At 40.9% G+C, this 16,856-nt stretch overlaps 2 protein-coding genes across 2 annotated transcripts; one reads left to right on the top strand and one right to left on the bottom strand.

Moving 5' to 3' along the window:
- The first annotated feature begins 4,425 nt into the window (after positions 1-4,425).
- Positions 4,426-11,870, top strand: tgm5l (transglutaminase 5, like). The gene is made up of 14 exons (XM_010904461.3): positions 4,426-4,689; positions 4,964-5,143; positions 5,414-5,647; positions 6,099-6,217; positions 6,340-6,468; positions 6,893-7,070; positions 7,293-7,428; positions 7,553-7,656; positions 7,921-8,160; positions 8,324-8,356; positions 8,525-8,734; positions 8,961-9,118; positions 9,319-9,455; positions 11,394-11,870. Exons 1-14 carry the CDS (start codon positions 4,683-4,685, stop codon positions 11,545-11,547), a joined length of 2,019 nt encoding a protein of 672 aa, XP_010902763.2. The 5' UTR covers positions 4,426-4,682; the 3' UTR covers positions 11,548-11,870.
- A 1,107-nt stretch (positions 11,871-12,977) lies between these two features.
- LOC105030550 (zinc finger protein 467-like) lies at positions 12,978-16,381 on the bottom strand. Its single transcript, XM_010904462.4, has 2 exons — positions 16,137-16,381; positions 12,978-14,903 (listed from the first exon to the last, which is right to left on the bottom strand). Exons 1-2 carry the CDS (start codon positions 16,300-16,302, stop codon positions 13,924-13,926), a joined length of 1,146 nt encoding a protein of 381 aa, XP_010902764.1. The 5' UTR covers positions 16,303-16,381; the 3' UTR covers positions 12,978-13,923.
- Between the last annotated feature and the right edge of the window lie 475 nt (positions 16,382-16,856).

Here is a 16,856-nt window from a genome sequence, read left to right on the forward strand (position 1 = left end):
TGTTAATGTATGGTCTGGTCATATCTGTACACATCTGAGCAAAAAACACATTTTCTGGGTGTGTACATACCTATATAAAAATGCACCTTTAGCAGGATATATTCTGATTAACCATGTATTTTGATCCATAGTAATACCACATCATTTGTGGTGTATTATTTTTTTCTTTTATATTTTACATTTCTATTTTATGTTATGTAGGACGTTTGCCTGATACACCATGTGGCTAAACAAGTGAACTACACACAGACTGATTACAGCTGTACATTTAGATTTTGGATTTAGCTGTAAATATGCGGTGATCACTGTACATTTCATTGTATTCTTTATCATTTACTCATTAGTATTTTCATGAATAGAGAGTGTATGTTTTGGCTCAGTGATATTTTGACCAAGGCATGTGTTATCATTTTATGTTACTAGCCATTCAGACAGTTAACCAAGCAAAAATATGAATACCTGTTAATATGAGTAGAATTCCTTATGTTGTAATATCATGTTGTTATAAACTATTTGTGTGTCAATTATTTACACTGACTACACTAGTATTGTACAAATATGTTGAAATCTTTATTTTCCTACACTGACGGCGGCGACGTTCAGACGTTGCACATTGTTAATCACTCACGGCGACGTAGCACATTGTTGATCACTCACGGCGACGTTCAGACGTTGCACATGTGAATTCACTCACGGCGGCGGCGTAAGAAATTTTGACAACGTCTGTAACGCCGTCGTGAGTGATTTACATGTGCAACGTAGTAGTTATAGTCACTCTGCGCCCTAAATCCTCCAAATTCACCCATAAATGATTTTGTTTGTGCCGTTATAGTTTTTGTGCTGCTTTCATATTTTAAATAATATGTTATAGATCAAATTCACTCAAAATAGGCTCAATCGTTTGTGCTTCGTTTGGGTCAGTACAATGAAAAATGTAAATGCACAAATGGAGAACAATTGAGCCTATTTCGATGGAGTTTTTAGCATGTTGTGGGGGCTGGTGACACCATACCCTATAATTAAATATCTAATATTTAAAACACCGAAGCAGCCAAAATGAAAATTGTAACGGCAAAAAGTGCTGCTATACTTTTTTAGATATTAAATAATATTTTATAGGTCAAATTCACTCAATAGGCTCCATATGTGCTCATTTTGTGCCGATAAAGGTTTGTTTTTGCTTTCTTACGGATAGTTACAGAGCTATAGTGGAAAGAGATTAAAGCCAGTACACTATCCAGTAGGAATAGGTATGTACCAAAAACTGTAGAATCACAAACAAACCTTTCAGCGGCACAAACAGAGCATAAATGATTGAGCTTATTTTGAGGGAGTTTGGAGCAGGTTGTGGGGCTGGTGACAGCTAAAATGAAATGTCTAATATATGCAACGCTGCATCAGCACAAACGAAACTTTTAACGGCGACCTAAAGCATAAGAGATTCACTCACGGCGACGTTAAATGGGAGCAAGTTGACGGTAGGTCGCTTATCTACATCTCCGTGGCAGAATCCACCCCCCATATTTGTTCACTGGAAATGACTGAACTTCCGTTGTTACGCAGGCAGTAGCGCATTCCCCCCCCCCCCCCCCCCCCCCCCCATACCAAGTCTGAAAGCCTACGGGTAACTCTACCTCGGAAACACTTCTCACCTTGCCCTGCTTTCCTTGTATAATTTCTGTGATAACATTTGTAAATAAAACCATTAATGATGAAAGTGCTACATTTTTTATGAAATCATTTTCACTGTGGAACTGAGGTCCCGATGTCAGTGGAATGTGTTGTTGCAACTCTGTCAGAGATCTTTATATTTCTGGGATTAAAAAAATCAATAAAAGAAACAAGTTTAATAGCAGGAAAGTCAATGAATGTATTGATAAAAGTAATAGTGTTAGAGCTAATGCATTTCTGTGGTTGCTACTGGAAATTCAAATAATAAAAAAAGCTAACTGGAAAATAATCATGTTTATAGTAGGTCAAGTTTATACAGTATGCTGAGAATAAACCATCATTGATTGTAAACATTCTTTTTGAGAATAGAAATAGAGAAAATAATGCAGCTTGTTCCCTATCGTCAGCTAAATCAGGAATGTAATTTCTGTCTTTCTATCAGGGGTGTTCTCGCCACATTTCCCCTCATTGAGCGTCGGACCACGTCCAGTTGAGAGGGCAGGCTGTTGAGACAGTGGCCTCTAGAGCCCCTCCTCCCAAAACACCACAGACAAAACAACAGACACACTGTACATTAAGATGAAGTCTTTCCCCAGAGCTGCCAACACGTTGTGTGAAGTATTTAGGTTTTCCCCTCCCTTTTGGTCTTACCTGTTTTCCAGCGAACCTGACTAACCCTGCACATAAAAAGTCAATTTCCCATGTAATAGTGAGTGTGCTTGAGCGCTTGACGTCAAATACTGTAATCTTATTCATTAGCTTGAGCTATGGAACGGTGTCCTACTGCTGATTGGATGTTGGCTTGTCAACAACTTCAGTTGCGTTCCATTTGCTCAGAAGACAGATTAATTTAAACACAAAATGTATGCCGGCACGGCAACAGAAAGCATATGTACAATCTCTACGGTCTCTACAGGTTTGAATGTGTCCTTTGCGGTCAACAAACTTGTTGAAAACAAAACTTTTCCCCCTGTAGGTAGTACCAGTACAGTGACCTACAGTTCCTATAGAATGGGCTCGGTGCTGGCACTGGGTCGTGAAATTAATGGAATTATTTGAGAGCACTTTCTTAATAACATTGCAATGGGATGTTGTCAAACCCTGCATGGCAAGAAGAGTTCATAGAGATTATACACTTTGTTGACAGAAAAGCCAATGTAAGATCTGTTATGTTCATCTTTCGTCTCAGCTGATGCAACGATGCACAACCACAGGCGTCGACAACAGAATGTCTGATGTTCATCTACAGAATACAGGAATTCCACGGACACTCCTCAGACTCCCCTATACTCAAGCATCAGTCCTCCTCTCTTCTAACCCCTCCACTACTCAAGCATCAGTCCTCCTCTCTTCTAACCCCTCCACTACTCAAGCATCAGTCCTCGTCTCTTCTAACCCCTCCACTACTCAAGCATCAGTCCTCCTTCTCTCCTCTAACCCCTCCACTACTCAAACATCAGTCCTCCTCTCCTCTAACCCCTCCACTACTCAAGCATCAGTCCTCCTTCTCTCCTCTAACCCCTCCACTACTCAAACATCAGTCCTCCTCTCCTCTAACCCCTCCACTACTCAAACATCAGTCCTCCTTCTCTCCTCTAACCCCTCCACTACTCAAGCATCAGTCCTCCTTCTCTCCTCTAACCCCTCCACTACTCAAACATCAGTCCTCCTTCTCTCCTCTAACCCCTCCACTACTCAAACATCAACCCTGCACTAGTCAAGTATAAGCCTTCCTTAAAAGCATTACCTGGTTTTCACCAGTGCTTGGCATTCAGGCCTAATAATTAGATGCTCTCATAGCCCTTTTACTCAGGACCAGTGCTTGACTTGGACCAGGAACGGTCCAGAACAACATTCTGGTACTTCTAATTTTATGCAAACAGGAAAGGTTGGAAAGGATAAGCAGTGTGAATTTAAGTCTGTAATATTCAATGAAGATAATGTTGATTTCATTTCTAATTCTGAAGGTAAACCATTTGTCACGGTCGGCGTAGTGGTGGAGAGGAAAGGAACCAGGCGCAGGCAGAGACGTCGTATTTGAATAGAAAAAACACCGAGCACTGAAACATAAACGAAACCGGACCACTCACCACGTACGGAAACCAGCGTAGACACGGAACAATGACAGACAAGTGAGGGGAGCAGAGGAGAAACATTTAAACACATACTAATGATGGATTGGGACCTGGTGTGAGCGACAATTGGAGACGGGACAAATGAAGGAGTCCGGGGGGAGCCCATGTACAGCGGGAATCCGGGAAGAGCGGGAGATGATGGAGCTGTCCGTCACCTCACCGCCACAACATACGTTTTGTAAAACCTGATGAGTTTGCTGACACAATGTCTGTTCAGGGGCTTAGTAGATTGAAAGTGTGAGATTATTATATATATGTATGAATTTTACATTTGCAATAATGTTATTGGTTTAAAGGATAGGTGATTAACAAGATAAAAATTTAATTAAAATCATTTGAAATCACATTCAGACCATAGTGTCTTTAACAAGTTTAAAGACAAATCTTGTCCATATCAGAAGAAAATGTAATTGGTGCTTTGATTCTAATAGAGTCCCTCTTTTAGCATCCAAATAGCTTGCAGTTCTTTCATAGAGGGCTCCCTAGTCTTCATGTTGCGTTATGCCTACTGACCCCAAATGCAGACTCCTAAGGCAAAAGCAAAAGTTAGATGACAAAAACGTCCAGTGGCAAAGCCTCTACCCTGGAGCAATAAGGCTAACGTGTTGTGTGTATTTTAAGTTGGCTGGTCTGCGATTGAGTCCATGTCAAACTGTTGCTCACATCCTGTTTCATGGTGATGACAGATTTATGTATTTTATACGCCATTATAATTATCTGGCAAGTGATTGCAGGAGAAACCAGTTAATCCACTTGTAGACTGGGTGTATCGCATTGAGTTTTTCTGACACACCTTTGAGGTGGGGCAGAGGGGCTATTTAAATAGATGGACAAATTCTCAGTTGTGACTCAACATTTTCACCCAAGAACACACTAATGGATGGTAAAGTATTCATTATATACAGATTTCATTATAGTATTATCTTTGAAGACAACACTATTTGTTTTTGTATTAATCTGATTTGTTTGACTGAATGTGTATACATGTTTGTTTGTTTTTGTGGGTTGTTTCACAACTCTGATTGAATCCATTGGCTCGTGGTGACAGTCAATCGTGCACCCTTTTAATCTTTCAACACATACATTAAATAAGTATGATTTTATAATTACCCTTTAATATGCATTTATTTTACTGCCTGTCTGTCTCTTTCCTCTAGATTTAAGAATACAGTATGTCAACCTGGAGCTGAAGGACAATGAGCAGAGCCATCACACTAAGGAGTACAGCTCTAAAACCTTGGTAGTGCGCAGAGGAGCACCATTCAGAGTCACCCTGCTGTTTAAAGGCAGGCCATTCAACAACCACAAGGACACCCTGATTTTCAAAGTCCTCTTGGGTACGTTGCCATAGATTTTGGATCATGCACTGTATTTTTGTGAGCAAATGAACGCTGCACATTTCTTAATGGATGAATACATTTGGTTTTGTTGTCATGAACATACAGTGTACCATTGAAAGAAGCTTATGCGAGTTCTAAGAAAGACAGAGTTTTCTTTCAAATTAAACTTGAGTGCCCTGATTGGTGCAACAGAGCACAGATGATGTATGCCGATCTGTGGAAAGATTGGTCGCTTTATCCAACCCGTGCTCATTCCTTGTCAACCAGGAGGTGAGCTGTTTGTGGAGTTCCCCGTCGAAGCATCCAAGCCAGCCACCACTTCCGGATGGAGCGCCTACTTCAGCCCGGCATGTCTGAACGCCAACTCCCGCTCCGTGTTCGTCTGCAGCCCGGCCTCGTCCTCCGTGGGGCTTTACACTATCCACATCCATGTCTGCACGCAGGGCGCTCAGCACTACACCGCGGGAGACCTCATTCTCCTCTATAACCCCTGGTGCAGAGGTGAGTGGAGCTGCAGAACGACTCATACGATTCAGTGTGTTGAATGTGGGAAGATTCAGAACAGCTACATCAGATTCAAGTATGTAAGATTCATAGTAGGTATGGTTGATTCATAGTAGGTATGGCTGATTCATAGTAGGTATGGCTGATTCATAGTAGGTATGGCTGATTCATAGTAGGTATGGTTGATTCATAGTAGGTATGGTTGATTCATAGTAGGTATGGTTGATTCATAGTAGGTATGGCTGATTCATAGTAGGTATGGCTGATTCATAGTAGGTATGGTTGATTCATAGTAGATATGGTTGATTCATAGTATGTATGGGTTCGGGACAGTTATCGTGAAATGTTGTTATTATTTCTGTTTTTATTGATACGTTTAAATAAAATATTAACAACAAACATATACTCCCATTTTTGATTTTACAGTAACCAGCGTTTTTATCCACAGAGGATGCTGTGTACATTCCCTTGGAATACAAGAGACAGGAGTATGTAAAAAATGACCATGGTTTGTTGTTCATGGGAACGGCCAACCACATTGTGTCAAAACCATGGTCCTTTGATCAGGTGGGAGAAACCTGAAAGAAACACATTTCATTTGGACTGCACATGCCTTTGAAACCATCGCACGGAAATACAGACATGTGAAGCACAATCCATGACCAGTTACCTTTTGTTGATCCATGCAGTATGAGCCAGGGATGCTGGAGATCTGCCTCCGTCTGCTCCAGATCAGCCCCAAGCATGCGCAGAACAGGCAGAAGGACTACCTCCAGCGGGCCAGTCCTGTCTACCTCAGCAGGGTGGTGTCTGCCATGGTGAGTGACGGCGCCTCAGATGCAGGATCTCTCAAACTGGCTGGTACTTCACGTGTCTTGTGTGTATTCCAGTTCAGCCAGGCACTTAATAAGTGTAGGACATCATTGTGTCGTCCAGATTGCCAGTCAAATGTATTTTAGATGTTCAATGTTAGACTGCCAGGTAGGTTGTTTTTAATGTATTGAAACTGAATATCCACCTAATGTAGAACTGGAAAGCTAAGCGCCTAGTTGAATTGGGAAGAGCTGGTTTGGATGCAAATTTTTGTTGCTGAAAACAACTTGGGGGGGGGGGGGCGGGGGGGGTATAAACAATCCAGAAACCCTGTCGCGTTCTCAGTGTCCCAACTTTTTTGGGATTGGGGTTGAAAAAACAATAGAACAATTAATTTCCATTCACGACAACAATTTATTTTTCTGTCAGATCAACTGTGAGGATGATCGGGGGGTCCTGAAAGGGAACTGGAACAGTGATTTCTTGGGTGGGGTTCCCCCTTCCAAATGGACAGGAAGTGCAGACATTTTGAAACAGTGGGCCAGGTCACAGTTCAGCCCTGTTAAGTATGGCCAGTGCTGGGTCTACGCTGCTGTGATGTGCACAGGTAATGTATAAAGCGTGTGAGCTTGGACACTATTCAATAAGTTTGGGTATCCAGTATTCAATAATACATAAATAATAAATCACAATTGAAATATGTGTTTGTTGAAGCAAAGACTAAATGGATGAGATTCAGTGACATGGCCTAACTCTTTTATGTTTGGAATTAAGTGACACGTGGGAATTAAAAAAAGTACATACCTCTGATGTATTTGTGTGCCGCCAGTCATGAGAGCGCTTGGCATTCCAACCCGTGTTGTCACCAACTTCAACTCAGCTCACGACACCAACGGCAACCTGGTGATCGAAGAGTATTACACCGATACTGGCAAGAAGCTGCCCAAATGTAACGACAGCATATGGTAAACACAGGCGTAATAAGTTACAGTGTGTTTAACTGGATGTTAAGATCAATCAGGAAATCAAACCAATCAAGGAATATCAACAAATCTGGTATTTGGCATTTCGATTGGTCCTCCATTTCAGGAACTTCCATGTGTGGGTGGAGTGTTGGATGACTCGGCCAGATCTCGGCACAGAATTTGGGGGATGGCAGGTTTTGGATCCAACCCCACAAGAAAAGAGCGGAGGTCAGAGTCGTAACAAATCAAAAATAAAACACTGTACAATACAATCTCGATTAATTATATATTTTTCCATGATTAAATATAAAAAAAAAAACATGAATAAATAACAAGCAAAGTAATCACACGTATACAGACAGACCAAAAAAACGATATAAAATAGTGTGCATAACTGAAATATTATTCACGCAAATAGTCGACATTAGCAGGACTGCAACCTATCGTACATCTGCATTGGAATATAGTCCTAAACCCAGCTCCTGCCCCTAGGGGTGTTCTGCTGCGGCCCGGCCCCAGTGCAGGCCATCAGACAGCAGCGTGTGGATCTCCCCTATGACATCCCCTTCGTGTACGCTGAGGTGAATGCTGACGTCCACACGTTCATCGTGAAGCAGGGCCGGGTGCTGAGCGTCTGCGTCGACAAGGAGAAAGTGGGCTCCCTCATCGTCACGAAGAACATAGGCTCACCGAAGCCCGAGAACATCACGGCGAACTACAAACCCACCAACGGTGAGTGGGACAGGAAGTGGTGTCATGAATATGCTAATTATGAGACATGGGTCCAATAATATGCCTCGTCCGGGGGGTCGACTCTAGCCTTTTTGGGGGTCCCCACGGCGAAACGTAGCTTCCTTCTGATGACAGGTATATTTTATATATTTTTCCTCGGCAGGTACCATGTCAACGAACAAGCCAACAAATGCAAGTAAGTTCGGCCTCTTTAAATAGTTGATTGAGTGTTAAAAGGTAGTACTGTTCATCAGTGGTTTGTTAACCAGCAAATTTGTAATATCACAAGATGTAAATATGTCTAACAATATTTTTTTCCTCTATCAATAGTCGATCTGACATAATCCACTGTATTGTGTGACAGGGTCTAACAAGGGCCTCTCGGTGTCTCTGAGCCTCCTGAAAGTGCCTGTGGCTGGGGAGAACATCCCCTTCACGGTCACCGTCACCAACACGGAGAACATCCCCAAAGTCCTGAGGGAGCACGTCAACGCTCAGACCAAAATGTACAACCGAAACCCGTCCGACACCTTCTGGGAAGACCACAAAGTAATACACTTACCGCCACACAAAGGTAGGAGCCGTGATTCGCTGATGAAATTAAGATCAGCGCATTTTATTTTATCGCTAGTACCATCAATATGCAATTGCTCCATCAACACAGAAACGCTGATCTGAATATGGTATATTCATTACCTATTTATTTAATAAATAATTGTTCTTAAAATGTTTGGGACACTTTAGGTCTTTGCATTACCTACTTCATTCATTGGCTCTTTATGTTTCTATCACCTCTCTAGCTATGGTCATTCCTCACACGATCTGCCTTGACCACAATGGCTGTCTAGCGGGTGGTCTCCTGGTCAACCTGGCAGCGGTCGTAGAGGATATGTCCACTCAGCAGAGAATCTTGGTTTCAGAGGAGTTCAACATCGCCACAACTCAACTCTCTATAAAGGTATCGGTATCTCCTTAGAAAGCATCGGCACGCAAATTTTAATACAAACCCTTTTTTTATTTGGTGTTGTATTCTATTTTCTCAGACGAAACAACACAGCTTTATTTGTTGCGTGAGACACAACCATTACTTGTTTTCTACCTAAATTAAATGGTAAACGTGGTACTGTGTGTAAACGGACGGCACTTTCTATTCTTCAGATTGCCGATGAAGACTCCATTGTTGAACACCAGGAGCAGACAGCCCTTATAGTGTTCTGCAACCCCTTTCCTGTTCACGTGAGTGGCGAATTAACCGTCACCGGCTCCGGTTTGATTGAGGGAGCGGTTAAGTCAAGGTAAGGACAGGCTTTGAATGTGAATCTGACCTCTTAGGTGTTATCTAGCAAACATTCCTCTGCACCTCAGACTAAAGACGGTGTCGCTAACTGCCAATTTAGATTCTGTTGACAACAGACTAAAGAATGTGCAAACACAAGGAGTGGTACAGGAGTGGTATTTACTGTTCTAACCCCTTAGTCATTGAATATGTGAACGGCTAACCTCGGACTAAACTTTATGTATGGCACGCATTGTCCAATGTTACAACAAGAGTCATCAACTAGCAAAAGAAAAAAATCACGTATGTAGCTATTAGACAAGGACATGTACATCACATGGCTGCTCGTTGCCGTGGTAATAGGAGTGATAATCACAGGGGACCTTTAGATCCTGAGACTTTTTTAATAGCCTCTTAGTTTTGATTGATCTGTACATGACATGTTTTTGTTCTCTGTATATCATTAAAAACAAGGAGTCCTGGATTTAATCAGAAAATATGTTATTGGCATTTCAGTTGTTAAAGGCAGCTTCCAGTTGAGCCAACATGCTGCTTTTACTGTGACTTATTTTTCTGTGACTGGGACCTTTTTATTTACTGTGACTGGTATTTCTTACACTTTTACTGGGTCCTTTTTATATGTGACCTCTTCTACTGTTGCTGTGACCTCTTATTGTGATAGGAATCTCTTATACTGTGACTGGGATATCTTATACTGTGACCTCTTTTACTGCGATTGGCAAACAAAAAGTATATATTTTGAGGGACTGTTGACATCATCACCTAAAATGAAATGTCTAATAAATAAAACACAGTAACAGCACAAACGAAACTTTGAATGACACAAACGACTGAGCCTATTTTTAATTTGGAGCATGTTGGGGGGCTATACCTATAAAATATTATTTAATATCTAAAAAAAATGTAAGTCTTGAAGTCTGTAGGCTGTCTGTAGGCTGTCTGGAGGCTGTTGAATCAGCCTGGCCTGAAAATGTGGAGGCACTTGCAATAAAAAATAATCTATTGATTGAAGAGATTCTTGATTAAAGAAGTAATTGCAAAATACAGCTCTGGAAAAAATTAAGAGACCACTGCACCTTTTTCTTTCCTTTCCAAAAAATGTTAAAAGGAATGTTTTGAGTGAGGAACAGAAGGGTTACATTTAAGAGACCACTGCAAATTGAACGCTTCTGTTCCTCACTCAAAACGTTCCTTTTCAACTTTTTTAGAAAGGAAAGAAAAGACCATGCAACACAGACCATGCAATTCCTGACTATGTAAATGTACAATAACACTTTAAATGTGTGCCTTCTGGGCACAAGTGACCAACACATGAATATAGAATTAAATGAACTAAGTAACTTAACGCCTTACATTCAACAGCAAGTAACTAAATATCATATTTAGTGACTTTATGGGAACTAAAACTAGTAACTGTAATGAGTTACTTTTAAGAGTAAAATTCCCCAACACTGGTCCAGAAGGACCATTTTACAGTTCATCAGATGCAGTTATCCAGTGCAAATTAGGCCTACTATACAGCTAATACAGTGAGGACATTTACAAATAACAGTTTAGCCATTTGGTAGACACATTTATCCAAGGAGACTTGCAAGAGCAATTTGGTTATAGAGTTTTCACCATGTCAGCTCGGGTATTTGAAACCTGGTCCAATACTCTAACCACTAAGGTATCTGACAAGCCAAGCTGCTTCTTTAATGCATACAAATAGATGTTTTGCTGCAAAAACTACTTTTCTTAAATGAATTGAATGGAACCAAACTGTTATGATTTATCAAATTTTTGCCTTTTGAGTTTTAAAGTAGTATCAAAGAGACACTTGCCTATACAACTAAAGAATGACTCAGGAATAACTAGTCCTGTACATCCAGCCATACCGTACATTGCATCGTTCAGTCATTTACTTAACTTAACACTTTCTTTGTCATCTTCGCAGGATTCACCTTTTAACTCCAGGGGGCGTTGTGGAGACGAAAGTTAGTTTCACTCCAAGGATGGCAGGCAAAAAAATGTTGCAGGCGGCTTTAGCCATCCTGGATACACCTGCAATTATTACTGGCTATAGGATGGTCTCTGTGGAGAACAGTTAGGCATTTTGCAGTTATTCCGACACAATTCATGGTTGTACCTAAAAGATGCATTCTGGAGGAAAAAATTCAAACAAGAAATGTTTTTTTTTTTAAACATCTATTTTTGGACTGGGTATGTAGTATGTTGTTTTACATTAGCATAAACTAGAGGTAGAATAATTTTGCCTAAACAACAATGAACACCACTTCTACTGTCCAAAAACGGCAGAATTCATCTTCAAGTTGGAAAGCTCATTAAGATTAGAGATTCAGCTATATAAATTCATGGAATTATTTGTAGTCATGTATTTTTAAAGCAGACATGTATTTTTTAAGTATGCTATTCTGGTTTTAAATATTTATATTTTTAAGTTAAACATGTTTTTCTTCAATGTATGCATTATAATTATATTAATTTTGTTTTATTTGTCGACACATATAAAGGTGTTACTGAAACTTATTGTTGTTGATCGCCCCTCTATTGGCTGATGCACTGTGACTCTGGACAGCTACGATGTTATTATGCTTTTGATGGCTGGGGAGGGTTTGGGATCCACACTACAAGGGTTCTTGGACTCCGGATGAATGGCTGTCAACACGCAGAGCGTTTCTTTCTTTGGTCTGTTTTCTTCTTATGGTTATATGTTCTTTTGATCATCCATCCTTTTTTTATTACTGACCTGAATTTCATCTCCGGTGGTTGCGGGTTTTGTTTGTAGTTGCGGGTTTTGTTTGTAGTTGCGGGTTTTGTTTGTAGTTGCGGGTTTTGTTCGTAGTTGCAGGTTTTGTTGGTAATTGCGGGTTTTGTTGGTAATTGCGGGTTTTGTTGGTAGTTGCGGGTTTTGTTGGTAGTTGCGGGTTTAGTTGGTAATTGCAGGTTTTGTTGGTAGTTGCTGGTTTTGTTGGTAATTGCGGGTTTTGTGACTTACATTAAAGTGGGGCTAAAAATAGTGAGACATAAAAATGAACATTTGAACAGTAGGATGTTCCAACACAGCACATAGGCCTATGTTCCAACTTCAATAGACTGTTTATTTAATATTAGTTATTATGCATTTTGGTCAGAAACCCCTTCCTTATAAACCCAGAAGTCAATTATTTATACCTATCTCATGAAAACAGAAACACCCAAAACACCATCATTAAAGTGTGTGAATTTACTCCCTAATCAGTTGTGATTTATATCATTTATAAAACAGCATGGCAACACTAAAAAACTCTTCTTGGGTTCCCTTTCGGTCAGTTACTCCGTGCAACACTAGATGGCGCACAACAACATGAACACGGATTCAATCACTCCTTTGAAGAATCTCTGGAGGCCTTCTACCTCTCCATCCATCCTTACTGTCCATGGAATACACCTGTGTCCTCTCCCATGACACTGGCACAGCTCCACTTGATTTAAACTTTTTAATTATCCCATAGTAGAGATGGCTATTTTCAAGTGTGTAGCATGTTTTATTATAGCGACTGCCTAATTCATGAAGGTCAACAAACTTTTATCCCATTTGTGTCTTCTGTGACCCTCCCCATGATGATAGGTGACTAAGCGTTGTTTGGCATTTGGCACATTTACACCCCAGTGAAACAAAATGTCACGTTTGCCCACCAAAGCTAATAATGGGTCAGGTGAACTTGAGAAAATGTTTATCAGTTGGAAGGTACTTCCATTAAATTGCATTAAGTGTGGTGGGTGGACTCCTGCAAGTTCAATTTCTCCAGGCACATACGCTATGTTGAGTACTTCTTGGTTGACTGAGCAATGTGATTGGGGGAGATGTGCATTGTAGGATCCTTGACTCTCCTGTAGCCATTGGTAATTGTTTAAGTCTTTTGAACCACTGCATCATGGGTTACAATCCTGCAAAAACATATCTAACAGAGCATAAATGAATGTAAAATTCTTATAGTGTAACACTGATCAAATATAATGTTCATGGAAGGATACATACATGGTATCACATTTATTACAGCTATGAAATGAAAATGCAATTCGTGAGTACATCCCAAAAGACCTCAGTATAAAAAAAGATACACAAATTTTAAAGTGAGGAGAATATCAAAAACAACACTATGGACATGCAAAGTGTAGGTCAGGACATAATTTTTTCGATGACTGAATGAAACAACCCTTCATCCAATATCCAAGACAGGACAGAACTCGATTGCAATAACCCTCACTGTAAAGGCCTAATTACTGTCACTCTGCTTCCTCAATAAAACTAAACAAAAGCATACAACTGTTCCCATGTCTTAACTGAACATTGCTCCATCTAAATGATTAGACTGCCCACCATGTTCAACCAGCATAACGGCATTCATTACATAAAACATAATAAAATAGAAATGGAGGGTCTGAACAGTTTTAAATGTTTATATAGACGTGAAGGTCAGAGGTCAATGGAAGGCACACCTATGTCCAGTTAGGTGCTCCTTACGATTGAAGCTCTTCCCACAGTCCCCGCAGATAAAGGGTTTCTCTCCAGTGTGAATGATGACGTGTCTGGTTAAGGTCTCCTTGCGACTGAAGCTCTTCCCACAGTCGCTGCAGCTGAACGGTTTCTTTCCTGTGTGAATACTCATGTGCCTGGACAGGTGTGCTTTCTGCTTGAAGGTTCTGCCACAAAAGGGGCAGGTGCCAGGTTTCCCACTGTGGCCGAGTTGGACGCGGGCCTTCAGCTTGCAGGTGGAGACATAGCGTTTTTTGCAGACATGGAATTCTCCGGGACTCCTCTTGGCCTGGGACCCATGCCTTTGGAGGTCAGCATTCAGGGGTTCTCCGAATGTTTCACCACAGTCCAGGCAGCGGTGGGTTTTTCTGGGCACGGTGTTGGGTTTGAGACAGTGCTCCCCTGCTGATTGGCTAGGATCTGTCGATGGGGCAGGATCCAGCGATGGGTTATAATCCACTGATGGGCCAGGATCCAATGGTGTACTGCTTCCACGTCCCACTGGGTTTCTGCTTACGGCTGAGCTGGAGGCATTGTCCTGATGATCTGAATAGGCAAAGGGAATGTCAAAACCCTTCGGATGGGACACGGTAGCAAACGATCTGATATCCACTGGTTCGGGATCACCCTCTTGGTTCTCCACAGCCTGGGTTTGGGGAGGAGTCAGGGACCAAAGGGGTTCCCCCTGATCCGATTGGCCTTTCTCACGGGAGGTGGGGAATCTGAACTCTATGCAATCAGCACCTAGCCCACGAAGCTGCTCTTCCTTCTGGCTAGTCCTCAGTTCCTCCTGTTCTTCCTGTTCCTCTTTAATCTGTGTGGGGTCTGGGTACTCCCGTGGCACACCAGGGCTCCAGTCCTCCTCAAAGTGCTGCTGCTCAGGGAACACCTCCTCTTCAGATACAGCAACAGGGAGAGGCAGCGAGTCTGGAGGGGAGGACCATAAGTTCAGTATACTAAGGAATTAAAAATAAAACGTATACGCACATACATGGGTACATGCACGCGAACAGACGAGTGACAACAGAAAAAAACAACAGGAAGTGTAAGGTGTTGGGCCACGAGCCACCAGAACAGCTTCAATGTGTCTTGGTGCAGATTCCACAAGCCTCTGAAGGGATGGAAAAGCACTCTTCCAAAAGACATTCCCTCATTTGGTGTTTTGATGATGGTGGTGGAGAGCGCTGTCTAACATCCAAAATCTGCCATAGGTGTCCAATTGGGTTGAGATCTGGTGACTGCGAAGACCATGGAATGTGATTCACATCTTTTTCAGGCTCATAAAACCATTCAGTTACCCCTCGTGTCCTGTAGTGACTTAGATGCCATCTTGATCCAAAATCAAGATCAACTGGGCCTGCTCACTATTTACTTTCCATGCCACGGAGCCTGATCGGATATTAATTGCTTAACTGTACCATGCAGTACACCTGTATGGAAGCATGTGCATTTGTTATGTTCCTGCAATAATTGACTCAGGTTTTTCCTTTAATTTGTCACCAGTATGTACATATATTTATATATAACAATGTACTTTGGTAGTATGGTTTCTGTAAGACTTTGGGGTTTGGTTCCCACAACATTATTTCCAACCAATGCTTTTCAAAAATGTGCATCAACAGTGAAGGGTGATGATAAACTCAAATGTATCAAATTACATAAATGAGTACACTAAATAAAAGTAATTAAAAATATAGTGGATAATATGATTTCAAGTATGAATTAATTTAAATTTTCAGTTACTATAACAGGATTCGACGAATAGTCTCAGAGAATACCAAAAGGCCCTAACACAAGCTGGAACTGAAGATGGCTACAGTACAGGCCAGGCAAAGCATCACCAGGGATGATGTTTCTGGTCGCAGTCTTCAGGCAATTACGGCAATATTGGCCCCATAGTGATTACATTATTCCAAAACCAAAGACATGTAACACTAGTTTAATTGTCAAATTAGTTCTGGCGTTCATTGTAGCTTGTCTAGTTTCGAGTATACCATCATTTAGATCGGTTACATTTGTATTGGCCATTTCTTTGTGTTTAAATAAGTCCGGTATTTCTCTTTGGCTGTTTTGAATCAGTGCTCACTGAAGTTCTAAACAGGTAGACTAAATAAAACGAGATATAGTTATCAAGAGAGACCTAGCAAGCTCCATACGCACCGTTTCTACATAGTTTCATCTCCATCGTGATCCGCAGCATTCTCCGGAGCCGATCATTCTCTTCCTGATACTCGGTTACCGTTTTCTGAACTGCCCCGAAAATCTCAAGTGCAGCCACCGTTAAACGCTCATTTAAAAACAAGCGAAATGGTTGTAGTTTAGACATATTTCAGTCGAGTTGATATAATAGCTTCAAACAAACAAGAACGAAAAAGTACTTCCGGGTCACATATTGACTACTCTGACATGCACTTTGTAAATGAAGTAGGAATAAAATGACATGAACAGTTATCAGTGTAATGTATACTAGCAAGTTATGTAACTAATAAATTAGCAATATACCTCGTTTAAGGGCTGCTCTTGAGATCAAAAGTTAATGCAGTTATTTGGTAAGTGTTATGTACAACAGTGTCTCCTTTCAGCACTGCCTTTAATTTAACTTTTTTGCAGGAAAACGCAAATTCCAAAAAATAAATACAAATGCCCATCAATCGTTGTTGGAGGGGAAAACGTACATTTGACTAACTCCAGGTCAATTTGTAAATGCACAGAAAGTATGAAAAGCATATTTATGTAATATAGTTTTAAAAAGCGATTTCGTTTTATAACGTCTATTTCAAAAAGGGTTTATATTTTAAGAGATTGGTTGGTATGTTTTTATTTAAAATCAAATCGTTTTTATAAATGAGTTCAGATCAGTGCAGCAAGCATCCACTAGAG

The sequence above is a fragment of the Esox lucius genome, chromosome 17, assembly GCF_011004845.1.
Source record: "Esox lucius isolate fEsoLuc1 chromosome 17, fEsoLuc1.pri, whole genome shotgun sequence".
In the NCBI taxonomy this organism is placed as follows: Eukaryota; Metazoa; Chordata; class Actinopteri; order Esociformes; family Esocidae; genus Esox; species Esox lucius.